At 41.4% G+C, this 17,862-nt stretch overlaps 1 protein-coding gene across 3 annotated transcripts in view; it reads right to left on the bottom strand.

Moving 5' to 3' along the window:
• FOXK2 (forkhead box K2) overlaps positions 1 to 6,927 on the bottom strand; it is a 43,413-nt gene extending 36,486 nt beyond the window's left edge. For 2 of the 3 annotated variants that reach the window (XM_060764456.2, XM_060764455.2), the window contains exon 1: positions 6,469 to 6,927. In XM_060764456.2, coding sequence (XP_060620439.2) covers positions 6,469 to 6,881 — 413 coding nt within the window. In that variant the 5' untranslated portion in view covers positions 6,882 to 6,927. The remainder of the gene's footprint in view (positions 1 to 6,468) is intronic. The other variant, XM_060764457.2, reaches the window with a different exon arrangement.
• Between the last annotated feature and the right edge of the window lie 10,935 nt (positions 6,928 to 17,862).

A 17,862-nucleotide genomic window follows, 5' to 3' on the forward strand; every position in this document is an offset into this window, starting at 1 on the left:
CACAGTCACCTTAAGTATTCCATGCTCAAAAATGCCATGAAATTCATGGGGCTGCCACAGGTGACTTTAAGTTGCACACACACACACACACATTCCCAATGAAATTCTAGTCCAGCACTGAAACCACAATACCACACTGACAAATGATCATAACTGCCCTAGTTGTTAATATCTGTATTATAGTATGAGGCCGATGAAGGAGTCACACAACATAACAATCCTAACTAATCATTAATTATACCTTCTTTGGAAAGTGATGTGTTAAACCCCTATTTGCAGCCCCAAAAGGCTTAGCCTATCTCATTTTGGCCCCTTCTACTGGCAAGTACAGGCCTGCTCTATGGCCATAACATTATTCTGCGAACCTCAATTTTCTGGACAGTTCTCAGAAATGATTTCTATTTGGCAATATAATCTTTCTTAGCTAATTTCAAATAGAAATAACTTCTGAGAACTGTCCAGAAAATTAAGGTTCGCAGAATAATTTGTGATTACGTGCTTTTGTCAAAAAGTTCAACTGTTTTCTTAAGATAAAATACCACAGAAGCCAATTAACAAGACTTGTACATGAAGCAATTGCAGTTTGAGAAAAAAAAATCCCAATGCATACAATTTTCTACATGTAGTACATAGCAATCACAACCCCACAGCTTTAGAGTTCTAGTAGAACACTGGCTGATAGCATAACTTCACAGTTAAATCTCCTCTTCGACAAATCTCCTCTTCAACAAATACTGATTTGAAAATAAACATTGATTTATGATTTTTTATGGACAGACGCTAACATTATTGCCAATTTAAATCTCATTTGATTTATATGGGTTACACAAATTACAGTTCTCTCAGAGAGCTACAGGTGTCTGGCCCACAACAAAATTCTGGTTTGACTGGAGGTCTGAATACCCTAAAGAAACTAGATCCCATCTCATCTTGGGAAACTAAGATCTCTGAATGGGAACTGTCAACAAATACCAGATGTTGTAGACTGTGTTTTAGAGGAGTATTCTTCATTTATGGAAAAGTTATGGAATACAATAACTATCAGAACAAAGATATTAGTTGTCCAAATGAAAGGGAATTCATTGGGCAATTCAACTGGCAATTCAAAGGCATATATGCACATGCATTATTCTCAAAGAAGTGCTAGTTGAGCAATCTTCTTATATATACAGAATGTGCAAATATCTGGAGAACTAGTCATTCCTGACTTACGACAACCCTATTACAGGTATTTCTTGACAAGATCTGTCCAAATTTGTTTGCCTTAGCCTTCCTCAGAGACTGAGAGCTGACCACAGAACTGTACCAGAGGACCTAGAGTTTCCTAAAGAAGTGCTCTCTCTAAAACTTCCCAGGAGCTGACCATACATTTGTCCTGGATGACCTAGCATTTCCTAGAGAAAACATATTAACAAAATTCAAGCAATAACAAATCCACAAAAGTTAAACCTGTAAATGTGAAGGACCAATTGTATTTTAAGGATCAGACTATACAGGCTGGAGAATACACTCTACTTTCCTACTGAAAATGAAAAAAATATATTTTGAATAATCAATAACTTTATTGTTTATACAATAACTATCAGAACAAAGATATTAGTTGTCCAAATGAAAGGGGGACAAACTGTTGACAGTTAAGACATTTTCAAAGTCTAAGTACACACTACTGATGAAATCCTGGTAAAGTTCTTGACTGGCTTCACTAGGGTGGAATTTCACTCTATATTCGTAGGTAAGCAGATCTTAAGCTTATCTAAGCACTCATTCCAAAAGTAAACAAATAAGATGAAAATGCTTTATACACAATATTCTCAGATACTAATAGGACACAAAGTTTACCTGAAGTTATGATAATTGTTGGTTGGTTATCTTCAGCCAAAAAAGAATAAGACAATAACACTAAGCCAAATTCTGCTGAATTCTTTTTAAAGAATATAACTACACACATACCCCTTTAACAATAGCAGATGTTGGTTGTAAATTGCTTGGACGTCTCATCAAAATCACAAACAATTCCTTCTAAATAAATGTATTTCACATCAGTCTATTCAAGATGATGTGTCTGAATATCTTATTCATTATAATGTAGTACTCTACTATGAGATAATTGTATCTTTCACCAAGGCTACCTATATTACATCACATATCACACAGTCTTATAATTTATAAATTATTTTAAAATTTATTTTCCAAAAGTAATCTCAGTGTAGTTGATACACTTATTCTATGATTCCCATAGTTAATGTGCTGATACTTAGATTCTTCAGTCAATTCAACAGCAAACTCTTGAAAATTATTTTTGCTTCTTGTATGTCTGGGAAAGCCTTATATAACTGAAACATGTTTAGAGTATGATTTGGAGAAGAAGGAGCCAATGTTTTAAGCCTATATTGCAAAAGAAAATGCTATGTTTTTACAAGTGAACGTATAGTAACAGGACAGCCTATTTTATACCATATTTTACTTGATTTTTCTTATAGTTTCAATGCATTTGCACAAGACTCTGTCCTCAACATAACGAAACCAAATTAAGCAAACCACTCCCTTAAAACCTCTAAAATAAAAGTTTCCAAATAATCAGGCGCCTGCTAAAACGTCTCTCACATTCACACTGAAATTCATGATGAGAATCAGCAGAAGTAAGCTATAGATATATGTATGCATTCAAGTATTAAAATTAGATGTTTTCTCTTATGTCATTCAATATTTTACATTCCACTAAAGGAAGCACATGAGAAAGCACACTTGTTGGGGGGGGGGGGGTCTGCAGTCTTAAAAATTACTTTCTGTTTCAAAAAATTAAGCCAATGAGACAAAGCAAACTACTTGTTCTTCCTCCTTGTATAATAATTACACCACTGCCAAAAGCATGAATGGAAGTTATAATAGTTAGAGGTCAAAAAAAGACATTCAACTAACCTGACAATAGAGCATTATAAACATGACGCATTGCTAAGCAATGTTAACAGGCGTGAAGGTGCCTAGAAAGTACTGACATTTTTTTAAAGCCTAGCAACACGTGGTTTGTTTGTTTGTTTTTAACTGCCTGTGGAAATGAGTCTTCTGTTTGTGAATGGCCCATTCATATTTTCTGTCCAATAGGGTAATTCTAAGATACTCATTTCTAAAACTATTTTACACTTCAGAAATACAAAGACATCTGAGCCACAAGTCAAGCCATACCTGAACATGGAGAGGAGGTCTCCAAGAACAGGCTGAGTCTTACTTAACTGAAATGCTTGGGATCAGAAACGCTTTAGACATATGTACATAATGACATGTCTTGATCTCAACTCTACACTTAAACTTCAAAAATGCTTCATATATACCTTACACACCTGAAGGCAATTTTATGCACAATGTTTTTTTAAATAATTTTGAGCATGAAGCAAAGTTTATGTATTGTCAAAGGCTTTCATGGCTAGAATCACTAGGTTCTTGTGGGTTTTTTCGGGCTATAGGGCCATGTTCTAGAGGCATTTCTCCTGACGTTTCTCCTGCATCTATGGCAAGCATCCTCAGAGGTAGTGAGATCTGTATATTGAAACCATCATAATGCAAAGGTGTCTCAGTCACCCATATGGACAATTTTGGGTCACTTCAGATTTTGGAATTCCAGATAAGGAAAGCTCATTCTTCATGAAAGACACTTATGCCTCTTCCACCACCACGGAAATACAAACTATGAAGTTGCAGGGATATAATGAACAAATCTCTCCTGTGCATGTTGCCTGAAAGATTCATCAAGGCCCCTCTAGTATATTTGAACAAGGCTTCTGACCAAACAGAAGGTACAAATTGAGTATCCCTTATCCAGAATTCCGAAATTCAAATTACCCCCCAAATCCAAAATTAGTCACATGGGTGGCTGAGAGAATAACACTTTCTGCTTGTTCAAGACACACAAACTTTGCTTCATGCACAAAAGTATTACAAATATTGTATAAAATACAAGGTGTATATGAAACATACATGGATTACTTCAAAACCTCAAATTGTCCACCTGGGTGTCACCTTTGCCAACGGTTCTATCCTCACAAACTTTGTTTCAGGCACAAAAATATTACAAATATTGTATAAAATAAATTGTGTATATATAAATAGATTACTACAAACCCGAAATGGTCCGCCTGCGTGCCACTGCTGATTTCTGATGGTTCTATACACACAAACTTTGCTTAAGAGACTCATGGAGAAATCTCAAAGGCCACCCAGTCCACCTCTTTGCCATGTAGGAACACAGAATCAAAGAACCCTCTGCTTAAAACCCTCCAGAGAAAGAGACTCTGACAAGCTCAGAGGCAGCATCATATTCCACCACTAAACTGGCAAAGAAGTTATCCCTAATTGCTTTTCCTGCAATTTGAATCCATTGCTCTTGTGTTCTAGGCTGGATCTACACTGCCATATGATGCAGTTTCGGAAAGCTGATTAACTGGATTGAACTGTCTACACTGCCATATAGTCCAGTTAATCTACATTCTGGAACTGCACAATACGGCGATGTAGACCCAACCTAGTCTCCAGAGCAGCAGAAACCAAGCTTGCCCCCTCCTTCACATTAAAAATGTTTATTTATTTATTCCATTTATATACCGCTTTTCTCAACCCAAGCGGGCGAAATTGGTTCACAGCAAGTAAATGGCAAAATTCAATGCCTCACAAAACATAAAATTCAACATGAAACTAAAATAGTATATAACAAAATTGAAACCAGAAAACTATAAGCATCAAACATAACCAGCATCAAACATAAGACATTGCACCAAACTCAAAATTGTCTTGACTGCTTCATCTCACAGCCCAAATGCTTGTTTTAAAAGACACATTTTAAGTAGTTTCCCGAAGGTCAGGAAGGAGGGGGCTGAACTGATCTCACTGGAGAGGGAGTTCCACAAGCGAGGGGCCACCACTGAGGAGGCCATCTCTCATCCCCAACAGTCATGCCTGTGAGGGCGGCATAAACAAGAGCAGGACCTCCTCAGCCAATCTTAATGCTCTAAGGTTTATTTATAGCAGGCATGGGCAAACTCTGGCGCTTCAGGTGTTTTGGACTTCAACTTCTGCAATTCCTGACAGCCTACCAGCTGTAAGGAATTGTAGGAGTTGAGAGTCCAAAACAACTGGAGGGCCTAAGTATGCCAATGCCTGATTTGTAGGCTAAAGGCAGCATGATTGGTGGGGACGAGGGAGAGGGCCTTCTCGGTGGTGGCCCCCCAACTCTGGAACTCACTTCCCAAGGACATCAGACATGCCCCAACTCTGGCAGTCTTTAGGAGGAGCCTGAAAATGTGGTTGTTCCAGTGTGCCTCCCCAGAATAAGGAAAACTCTCAGCAATATGCCCTCAAAATGCACTTTACCACTGATTTAGGACTGACTGCGTTCCCTCATCTCTCTTTGAAAACCCTATACCAATTATATCCTAACTTGTTCATGCCCAGCATTATTTTTAAAATTTTAAACTATTACATTTGGCCCGGCCATAGGTTTTTAAATGCTTGCGTGTTACTGTTTATTGTTTATTTTTGTTTATGTGATTTATATTAATTGTATTGTATTGATTGTTTTTGTTTATTGATGTACTGTGGGCTTGGCCTCATGTAAACTGCACCGAGTCCCTTGGGAAGATGGTAGCGGGGTATAAATAAAGTTTATTATTATTATTATTATTATTATTGTGCTGAATAACTACAAGAGAGGAGATTCCACCTGAACATTAGGAAGAATTTCCCGACTGTGAGAGCAGTTCAGCAGTAGAACTTTCTAACATGAAGTGTGGGGTAGGCTCCTTCTTTGGAGGCTTTTAAACAGAGGCTGGATGGCCATCTGTCAGGGGTGATTTGAATGCAATATTCCTGCTTCTTGGCAGGGGGTTGGACTGGATGGCCCATGGGGTCTCTTCCAACTCTTTGATTCTATGATTCTATGAATAGCAGATCGGCTGCCAGTGGATATGGCTCAAATATGGGGTACAAAACTACCTTTGGGAAAAATCGATGAATTTCCTGATGAGGCTTAGGTTCCATCTAACAGACACCTGATCATGTGCGTAAATGTAAACACGAATATTCTAAGGTCCGAAATCCAGAGAGTTTTGGGGTGCTAAGCCTTTGGGAGGAGGGCTGCTGGACCTGTACTTGCCTGGGACGTACATAGTTGTGGAAGGTATAGGTGTGTGAAAGGGGGGGGGGCAGGGTGTGTGAGAGGGAAGGAAGGAGCGTGGAGGAAGGAGGGAGGCCTGGCCTGCTGTGCCTGCCCTCCGCGCCTCCTTCTGCGCGAGAGGAGGTTCCCTTCTGGAAGCCCCCGGAGAGGCCTGGGGGCGCGGGGGGGGGAGGGGGCGGGCCTGGCATTCCTCCCTCCCTCCCTCGCGCCCCCTCCCTCCCTGACACACAGAACCACACACACGGCGGACCAGCCGCGCGCCCGCCCTCCTTCCTTCCTTCCTTCCTTGCTTGCTTCCTACTCACACTCGGGGCAGCTGCAGCGGCGGCGCCCCCCGGCGCTGGAACACTCCGTCGACGAAGACGCCGTTCTTGCCCAGGCAGCGCAGGTAGAAGTCGCCGCCGGAGGAAGCCGTGGGGGCGGGGTGGGGGGCTTGGGACTGCGGGCCTGGCCCGGCGGCGGCGGCGGTGGCTGTGGCGGCGGCTGAGGCATTGCTGCTGGTGTTATTGGCAACGGCCGGGGCCTGGGCGGGCGGGGCAGTGAAGATCTCGAGGTGCCGCCGGGAGATGAAGCTGGAGTGGCCCATGCTCACGTCCACTGAGCCCTGCGAGGAGTTGCGCCCGATGGTCACCGAGCGCTTCTTCATGAGGTATTCGAACTCGCGGCCCTCCAGCCGGGCCACCGCCGCCGCCGCCGCTGCTGCCGCCCCCGCCGCCATTTTGGCCGAGACAGGGCACGAGAGCCTGCCAGCCAGCGCGCGCGCGCGCACGCAGCCCCCCCTCCTCCAAACCCGAGCGCGTGCGCGCCCCCCCTCCCCTCGCACGCGGCCCCCGACACCGACAGACACAGGCAGAGGCCGCTCAGTGCTGCCGTGCAACCTACGCTCGCGCAGTCCCTCCCCCCTCTCCTCCTGCGTTAGACGGGCGGCCGGCTCGGCCAACGAGAACGCTGCACGCCTTTGGAGCTGCTCTCGGCTCGCCAATCACGAGCGGAGCCGGGACAAGCCAGAGATCGGGGGAAAGCAAGGTAGAGTACGCCGCGCCAAAGGCAGCCGGGCGGCCTAGGCGGCGACAAAAACATGATCTGGAGTCCTCGAATTATTCGGAGCGGGTTGTGCGGAATCTCCTGCTCACCGAGAGTACAACTCGTTGGAAGTCGCCTCCAAAAAGAGTGGGAAGTACAGGAGGCGAGGAAATCCCTTCCATACTCGCATACACATTTCTATCTTTATTTTAAACAATTATGGATTATCTGTGACTCAGAGTTCATCGGGTTGCTGTGAGTTTTCCGGGCTGTGTGCCCATGTTCCAGAAGCATTCTCTCCTGACGTTTCGCCACATCCATGGCAGGCATCCTCAGAGGGTGCCTGCCATAGATGTGGGCGAAACGTTAGGAGAGAATGCTTCTGGAACATGGCCATACAGCCCGGAAAACTCACAGCAACCCAGTGATTCCGGCCATGAAAGCCTTCGACAACAGAGTGCATCTTCTACACTGTAGAAGTAATACAGTTTGACCACACTTTAACTACCGTGGCTCAATGCTATGGAATCATGGGAGTTGTAGTTTTACAAAGGCTACCTTTCTCTGCCAAAGGACGCTGGTTCTTTTTGTTACTCATACTACAGCTCCCATAACATTGAACTATGGCAGGCATGAGCAAACTTGGGCCCTCCAGGTGTTTTAGACTTCAACTCCCACAATTCCTAACAGCCTCAGGTCCCTTCCTTTCTTTCCTTTCTACTTAAGCGGCTGAGGAGAAAAAGGAAATCGCCTGAGGCTGTTAGAAATTGTGGGAGTTGAAGTCCATAACACCTGGAGGGCCCAAGTTTGCCCAGGCCTGAGTTATGGCAATAAAAGTAGTATCAAACCATTCATTCTGGGACATAGATCTTTCCAATGTACTTTAGCTCCCTGGCAGGGCACCTACTTTGCATACATTTTTTTCAGTTTCAAACAACTCTTATGTTATCGGAGCAGTGAATAGCATCTTCTGAGTGTCACCTGGTGAATTGAAAAACATGAGTCTTGTACAATATATCTGTGATTTATTTCAAAATGTGTACACTTCTGTATACCACTTTTCAGGACTGGTTTAGGAAATGGGCCAAAACATGTAGAGCAGTGGGTCTCAACCTAGCATCTGGTAAACCAGCTGGGATTTCTGAGAGTTGTAGGCCAAAACACCTGCGGACCCACAGGTTGAGAACCACTGCTGTAGAGGGACATCAGAGCTCCTCACATAAATAGCAGGGGGGGGGAATCAAAGGGGTAACAGGCTCATGTTCCAGAGACAAGGGGCCACAGTGGATAAGACCCTGTCATCGGTCATGGCATATTTATCCCAAAAGACCTTTAATACAGGTCTTAACACTAAACAAATGTATGTGGCGGTTGGTCTGGTTTTGAAGCTATTTAAGGAAAATTGGCTTGCCTCACCACTCCTATGGAGTACTGTCTACCCATAGATAGATATCTGTGGTGCAATTCTATGCATGTTTACTTCACAATAAGTCCTATAGAATTATGTCTGCTTTCAAGTGTATGTACATAGATAGACGGGTTCAGTGTTTCACAATACTGGGGCTGAATTGAGTGCTGGTACAACTTTTTCAAAACAGGTCGAATGTGTATCTCCCCTCTCATTAAATGCTATGCTTTCCTTGGAGAAACAGTAAATGAACTCACAATTTTCTTACAGTAGCTTGTATACTTAGGGACAAAATGTCAAACATAAACGATTTATTTGCTTTTAAGACATGCTTTCCCCCCATACAAACTAAAAATGGAGCATTTCTTAGAATTGTGTGCATTTATATATGTTGTGTGTGTGTGTGTGTGTAGAGAGAGAGAGAGAATTTTTTTCTGTCGGTAGTACTGAAATTAGTGCATATCTTACAATCGATGATGTCTTACAATGGAATATAGTATTATATTAATATTAACTTATTTTGTAGGATGTATCTATTTAAAATGAATACAGTTTTGAATGTATTTAAATAATTTAGCCTTCTTCCTATTAATAAAGGTTTAATTCCATTACAATTGGGTTTTTTTTAAAAAAAATATGGGAAAGATTAACTTGTCTTTCAATGTAACATCTAAAGTAGTTATGGGGGTGGTCACTCAATGATAAAAGAGTTGAAATGCCAGTTCATTCTGTACCTCAGGTTGTGGCCTTATGCTCATCTATGAATATTCAAACAACACCCTAGGATGGACAAGTGATTTGTACCATTGGCCAGTGGCTTTCTGCATTAAAGTATATACTTCTAAAATTAATAAAAATATTTTGCTGTTTCTTCCCATTTTGTCATACTTTGGTTTTTTCTTTCTTTCTCCAACCTCTGGTTTTCACTTTTACCTTCTTATTCCTCCTCTGCCTTTTCGGATAGTTCAAAGAGCTCTGATCGTACAGAGGAAGGAAATATGTGAAGCTGCTAGAGCAGTGCTTCTAGATTGGCAATCCCCTAAATTGTGCCAGGGACCAGTACCATTTGCTCTCATTGGCTAGTATTGTTTTCTTATTTTCCAGAAATTTGTTATAGACCGGCAGCCAGGAGTCGCAGATGGCACTGATCCACAGACCACCATTAAGTCTAGGAGCCCTGTGAAGAAGAAACCAGCCTCACAACCTGCCTCAGTCTTTGGTCTCTAGATTAGAGATGTCAACTGTCAACACAGACTGCAGACTGACTTTAATTAACTGAACTTATTATATCAATTGTAATCACCATAACACAGAGATTAATACTCCTGGATTTCCCTTCTCATCCATGCCAAGTTTCAGGTTATTAGGTTTTACAGTTGTGCAGCGTGCTGGACACACACAGACACACACACATATTTTAAATAGTATAGATATGCAATGGATGCTGCATAGCACGACCAGGAAAAGTTTGCAGAGAATTGGAACCCCAAGATTCCTGTCTGTTAATAACCTTTTATGCCTGAGATTGCAATTATGAATCTGGAGAGGTGCTTTTCATAACTAAAGTACATGATAAAGAACAGTACAAGACAGCCAAGTATACTTAATGAGGTACTGTAGTGCCATATGCTTTCTGTGAAGGAAACAAACTCATCAAGCGTCTGTGTAATCCAGAGACACAGACGGAAGTATTCTAGATCAATGCTACTGAAAGTCATGTCTGGACTGGTGCTGGTTCCTGAGCCACTGGCAAATTTGCAGGAAACAAATTGTACCCAGTGGGCACATGTACAGTGCCCATCCTCAGGATATTGAGGGGGAAATAATCGCTGGTTCCTGACATCAGATGGTCAGAGATATCCTGTTCTAGATAACACTGATGTTCGAAATAAATCTTCTGAAAACTTCATGAAAGGGTCTCCTTATTTTTTTATCCAGTCATTGCACTATTGTTACTTATTGCATGAGACCAATGTTGTTCTGTTGGAGAGTTCAGGTTGCAAAGGTTGCTATGATACTGCCTTTCCCCAGCATTGCACAAGCAACAATTTCCCACTGAAAAGTGCATTCCCACCCATGCAATGTGTTGGTTCGATTATGCTAGATGATTTTTCCCTGCCTTGGGAGAAAGTTTGGGACAGAAATAAAGTTAGCAACAACAACTATCATAGTAGTAATTGGTATTGGGATTAAAGTCAATTGTGGTTGTAGGTACCTGCTCTACAGCACATTGCTTTGCATTTAGGAAGCTAAACTTAACTCCCTGAAGCAGGACTATAAAACACTGGTTTTGGAGGGAATGTTACTATTACACCTAAACTGAGAATAGCATAGGTGTGGTGCTTGTGAAATGCGCATTTTAAAATAATGTAGATAGGGTATTATTAATAATGACCCAGCATTCACTTCTACAGTGAAAACAAATGCGCCAAGTGGCATTCCTTACCACTTGTGCAGTACTAAACATATGTGACAACACTACAAATCAGATCCGTTTAGTCATGTGCTGGACCTGCATGACTAATCGCCTTTAATACAAAACAGTCAAACGCCAATTAATTTGAATACGCTGATGACTTAGAGACATGTAGTCTCACACATTCTAGTAGTCCTACATCTTTCTAATAGTTTGTAAATTAATCACACTCAGCGGGCATTTGCATTTTAATGGTTTGTTTGCAGAAAAGATTCTGCAAGATTCAAAGTTCTTTTGTAATTTGTGGCAAAATTTATCATTAAGATTTGTATAATAAAGTATGCTTGGAAGGGAAAGGAAGTATTTTCACCAGTATGGCTTGCTGTAGTATACATAATGGCAATAGCAATATTGTACAGACCCAAGCAAAGAAGCTTGATCAATGTTCATGCAGTGTGCTTTCCATTCTTGCAATCATCATAGCTGAAAAGTACTCCTATGTGCAAGAATTAATTTTAAAAATGTTATAACATTGAAATCTTTTGTCCAAGAAAGTCCCTATCCATTGATAAGAGTGTTCAGAGTGTTTACTAGGTGGAATTGTTCATTTATCTAGCCTAATTGTTGTCTCCTTGCATTGGCAGAGGCTTTTAGAACTGTCAGCACAGACTTTGCCATCTCCTGCTACCTGATCCTTCCAACTGGAGATGCCAATGATCGAGTTCAGCTCTCCGCATGCAAAATATATAGTCTGCCACTGTCTGAAGGTCCCCTCACTATATGCGTTTATCTGGAAATTCTAGGATTAACAAACAAAAATTAAGACACGGCAGTTTAAATTGTTAAATACATGACAGGCAATACTCTTCTGAAGTGCACTTTTGTATTAAGGAATTGGTTTCCCAAGTATTATGGCTGAACCCATTCCAATCCAGTAACCTGAGGAAAAAAATCCTTGCCTGTTATTGCCTCTGACACAAATGTCTGCAGTTGGTTTACAAACCATGTTACCCATAATGCTCTGGGCACCAAGCTGCTTATGGAGGATGCAACGTGCAGGGCAATAATCTCTGATTAAATTTTCCGTCTGTGGTGTGCTGGACAATATGCTGTTGGGCAAAACGATCCTTGTGCGAGGAGGGCACCGCCTCAGTGGTTTCCTGCCTCCTGGCTCCTCTTTAGCCGGCCTCCTTGTGGGAGGAATGCAGGAGCCTCCATGCGGCAGCAAGACATGTGCTTTTCAGCATGACATCATCTCCCTCCGTGGCTGGGCAGGGACCCAGGCAGGCAGGGCTCAAGAGACTCGCTCTGCCTGTGTTTGTAAATACAGAACAAGGCAGGACAATTGGCCCTGACCCAGAGCAGGGTAAAGCCCGCAGTCCCAAGAGAGGCTAAACCGGGCTGCCTTTTGCATTTGCAAGGGCTTCAAAGGCAGGGAGCCACGTGGCACGACTCAGCCAAGGGCAAGGGAAAGACCAGTCTCAACTTGAAGCCTTGGCCATTTGAAAAGAACGTTGAAATTGTAGGTTATGCCCGCCACACTATTAATGTGGCCATTGCTATGCCTGCTGATCTGGCTATACATCAGAGACATACAATAAAATATGCATATGCCTCATACTGATTGTCTAAGACGGGTCCTCAAACTTTTTAAACAGAGGGCCAGGTCACAGTCCCTCCAACTGTTGGAGGGCCAGATTATAATTTGAAGGGGAAAAAACGTAAATGAATTCCTATGAACACTGCACGTATCTTATTTGTAGTGCAAAAAACACTTAAAACAATACAATAATTAAAATGAACAATTTTAACACATATAAACTTGTTAGTATTTCAATGGGAAGTGTGGGCTGATAAAATAAGATTGTTGTTGTGTGCTTTCGATTAGTTTCAGACTTAGGTTGACCTTGAGCGAGGGCTGGGTAAATGACCTTGGAGGGCCATATTTGGCCCTCAGGCCTTAGTTTGAGGACCCCTGGTCTAAGATTTAGAAGAGTTTCAGGGCAATGTTGATTCCTCTACTGCATGCATTTAATTTTCCAGGGAAATACATAAAACATCATTCTCCACTCCTAACTCCCTTCTTTTTTTCTCTGAATATTTTCCCTTAACTGCTAAGGAAAAAAAAATGACAGAATAGGTACATAGTCTTTTACGTGCTAGAACAAAGCCCCCACTTTGACACTAAGAAATATATAAAGAGTAGCCATTGGTAAAGAACAGTGCCATTTATGTTTGTGTTATTATAACACGCATGCACACTGGCTCAAGCAAAATGACAGTTCCATCAATCTCTCTATTTGGGAATTCTTTCAGAGGTAAAAGATAGGATATTTTTGGTTAACAACAGCTTCAAAGTTAAAGAATTATGACAATTTATCTACATATACATGCATATATTTGCTGCATGTATACATATATTCATACAAGCCTTTAAAAATAAGTTCTAAAGTCAGATTGAAAAAACTCCACACCACTTTTGTTGTTGTTTATTCGTTCAGTCGCTTCTGACTCTTCGTGACTTCATGGACCAGCCCACGCCAGAGCTCCCTGTCGGCCATGGCCACCCCAGCTCCTTCAAGGTCAAGCCAGTCATTTCAAGGATACCATCCATCCATCTTGCCCTTGGTTGGCCCCTCTTCCTTTTTCCTTCCATTTCCCCAGCGTAATTGTCTTCTCTAAACATTCCTGTCTTCTCATGATGTGGCCAAAGTACTTCATCTTTACCTCTATACTTATTTATATTATACTTTTTCTTTTTAATTTATTTTACTTTTTTCTACTTCTGAAAATGTTGAAAAACTCAGTGGTATTTCTATAGCGTTGAAATTTTAAAGTGGCTTGAATACATTTCTTAATATTATTTTATGGTTTTTATTGCATACTCAGGTGAACTATCTCCCCCCACAGCCATACAGCTATGCCCTACTCAGTGGTTTGACTGAATCATGGCCAATTTTACACATAGAATTAGTACTATGCTTCCCAAGTATAGAAAGCCAAATGCAGTTCTACATATAGTTTTAGACAAAGCAACAATTGGGTAAGTACTAGTGAAGTCGAACATGTGTCCCCCCCATAAGAGATAGTAACTTATAGTTTTGCTAAGGACAAGGACATCAGGCTGGATAATAGGGGTCAGGTCTTGGTCAATTTGCAAAGACACTAACAACAATAACAGGGACCCTTCCCATGTCAGATAGTGTGTACGTTTAATCAAGGTTTTATGCCCTATATTTCATATATGGCAGAAGGTAACAAATTTATTACTGAAAACCATGCCACAAAAGTTATTTGACTTTTTCCATCTGAGACACAACTGGGCTAGAGAATTAACGGCTCTCCAATTGGTTTCCCATCTCAGTCAACGACTCACAAAGAAAAGGGACTCCCTTTTGAGCTGAGAAACATTTGCATAGCCAGGCAAAAGGTTAGCCAAGAAAAACATCATGCTCTCCATACTTTATGCGATGGAGTCTGGGGGGGGGGGGGTTGATATGATTTCTTTCCCCCTCTTTATGAATGTATGCCTTATGAACCCCATATATGTGTCTGTATAAAGTATGAAATGCCACCTCTTTGTGACCTCAGCACACCAAAGATCTCAGGAAAATCTTCTCATTTCCTGGGATAGATAATCCCCTGACTGAAAGGACTCAACAGAGACCTCTTGCATGGACAATACAATCGGCACACACCTTCAGGCTTCAGAGCATGGTCACCTGAAGATTGTGCCCCATGGTGATATAATCATTCTTCACAAAGGGGACAGCCTGCCTTCGGGAGGATTTGGGTGCTCCAACTGCCTCACCCATTGTCTTCATCCCTTTGGCCAAAACCAGAGACAAGATATCAATTGATCCCATATCCAGGACTAAGTATTACCGGGGTCTAGCATCCACACTAGACCAAGATGTTTTTTTCATACACTTGGAACAATACAAAAGGCTAGCTTGAGGACTCTTGGAGTTATCGCCAGCAATTGAACAACCATTAAGCCATTTAAATCCACTCATTTCTTTCTTCCCGATTCTTTGTTTCCCGCCTGGACCGCCTCCTCACCCCTCATTGGCCAAAAGGCAAAAGTGGCGCTGGCTCCCTGATTGGCCAAGGCACGGCAAAGCCAGCCGCGCCTCCCCTCCAGCTGATTACACCCACCAATCAGCGTGAAGCCAGCAAGAGGGGGCGGGAGCGAGAGGTTTGAACCTTACAGTACTGTTTTCTCTATAAAAATGTACCGTTCTGCCTTACAAAACATGTCAGATTTTGGCAAGGAATTGCAGCTTTCGTCCCAGCTGGGACAAAATAAAAGCAACTCCGTGGCATTTTCTTCAACTTGGTGAGACATTTTATTGGAAAATCAGGGAAAACTCTATTGGGTGCTTCTTTTCTCACCAGGGCTGAAAGGACTCTTTTTGATGAGTCTGACTGGTCTCTGCCTCCTGGCAAAGACCCCTAAATTCTTGCTTGATATCAATAGGTGCTTCTGTAGTAAAGCAAACTAAATAGCAAAATACTCCCAGCCTTGGAATACGGCTAAGCCACCTTCTCCACACAGTGCTCCTATCATTTCCTTGTTCTTCCTTAAGTTATAGACATAAACAAACAAACCCTTTTCATTGCTGCTTGAGTTTGTTCTGCACTTTAGCTTTTCTGACTTCCTTCCTATAAGCAATTCATTTGTGATTTCCACCTTTTTCTATTTCTTGTTTGTGTCCCTTTTATCTCCATTTAAGGTTCTTTACATCCCTCCTGGTTTCTTTAGACATTTCCCAATTTTCCTCTTCATTGGAACTGTTTGAAATTATGCTTCTAGTATCTCACTTTTAAGACATTTTTATCCATCATGAACTTCATTTTTGTCCATCATGAATTTGAATCTCCTTTGGGAGAGATAAAGTGGGGTATAAACATAAGGATGATGACGACGACTTCTACTACTACTACTTTCTCTTTTAATATTTCAGACCATTGGCTCATACCGAGTTTTCCTCTAAATTTACTGAAATCAGCTTTCTTAAAGTCTATAATGTATGTCTGAGTGATTATGCTTGGCTCTCCCTTTCTGCTGTATAACAAACTTGAGGAGAAAATAAACACTCTTACCTAAGGATCCAGCCTCTTCCACCCCATTAATCAGGCTGTCACAGTTAGGATCATATCTTAAATAACAGATCTCCTCCCACCTTCTTTCTGGTCAACAAATTTGTCTGTAAGGCAAGTCAGAAATTTGTTGGACCTTATATTATTGGCAGAGCTTGACTTCCAACAAATATCTGGATATTTGAAATCTCCCATTACTACCACAGCTTTCTGAATGTTAGTTCATTTGTTTCAGGAAGATGTTATCAAAATCCTCAGCCTAGCTTGGGGGTCTGTTGTAGACCCACATAATGACATTCCTGTTATTTCTCTCCCTCTTCATTTTCCCCAGAGGATCTCAACCTGGCTTCCAGGATTTAAGTCATGGATCTTTTCACCTATGTAAACATCCTTGACATTTAATGCTACTTCTCACCCTTTCCTGTTTTGTCTATTTCTCTGAAATAGGTTTTATCCTTCTGTTATGACATTCCAATCATTAGATGGTTCCACAAGGTTTCAGATTTGACTATTACCAATATATCATACTGGTAATTCTCAGTATTGAGAAGGACAGGGTAGAAATATGCGAAATAAATAAATAAATAAATGTGCTGTTTTAAGAGATTGGGTTCATTTTGTACATTTCCAGTGCTCTGTGCATTAGATTACAGATAACTAAGACCATGGACCATTCCTCCTAGTGGCTTGTCCCCGTCTCCCCACCCCCACCGCCCACCTCCACACATACACACACACACACCCTATTGGGCTCCTGTACTATTCACTCAGTTCTCATTATAACATTTGGATTATTTTCATCATTTCAAGAATACTGTATCATTTCCCACATAACCCAGTTTAAAGCCCTCCCCATGAAGTTTTTGAGACTTATTGCAAAAACATTATTTCATTGCTATGCGGTGCAACCCATCACTTTCTAGAAGCCCATCTTCATGAAATGGCAGACCAATGCCCAGGCAACATGATTTGTGGAGCCAGTTGTTCACTTTCACTATTATCACCCATCCTTGGCCATGTCCTTCAACTAAGAGGAAAGACATAATGACAACCTGTTCATCAAGCTCCGGGGAGACAGGACGCCTCTCAAAGTGTAATTTCAAGCCCACAAACCACTGCTTCTCAGCACAGAGTTCTCCCCATCCCTCACCACTTATCTCCTCTGGGGATTGACTGGGGCCATTCCATGTGCTTAATATTTTGATATCACCTGCACATTTTGAGTAGTATTAATACCATTGCTAGTATTCCTGTTCCCCATCATCGAGGGAGAAAGCTTCAAATTGATTCCACAGCGTTTAACTCACAGAATTATCCTGGTCCATCTAGTTTAATCTCTGGGGAGATCTGATGTCCTCCCATGAGATGTTCTCTCATTCAGGACAGTCTAATCATGTTCTCTCTCTCTCTCCACATATATATATATATATATATATATATATATATATATATATATATCTACACACACACACACCTATATATCTTGTCTCTATATAAAAGTAAAAGTAATAGTAATAATAATTTTATTTGTTACCCACCTATCCTCATGAGTCAAGGTAGGTTACAACATTTCTAAAGACATATTTGTTTAAAAATATTGTTAAAAATACATATATTAAAACATATTTCCACAAAATACATATTAAAATACACAAAACAAAGCTCAAAAATAAAATGCAAGTTTAAAATATGTCATTGAAATTATCTGGGTAGGCCTACCGGAAGAGATAGGTCTTCACTTGTATCTTA

Source organism: Anolis sagrei, chromosome 2, assembly GCF_037176765.1.
Source record: "Anolis sagrei isolate rAnoSag1 chromosome 2, rAnoSag1.mat, whole genome shotgun sequence".
NCBI lineage: Eukaryota > Metazoa > Chordata > Lepidosauria > Squamata > Dactyloidae > Anolis > Anolis sagrei.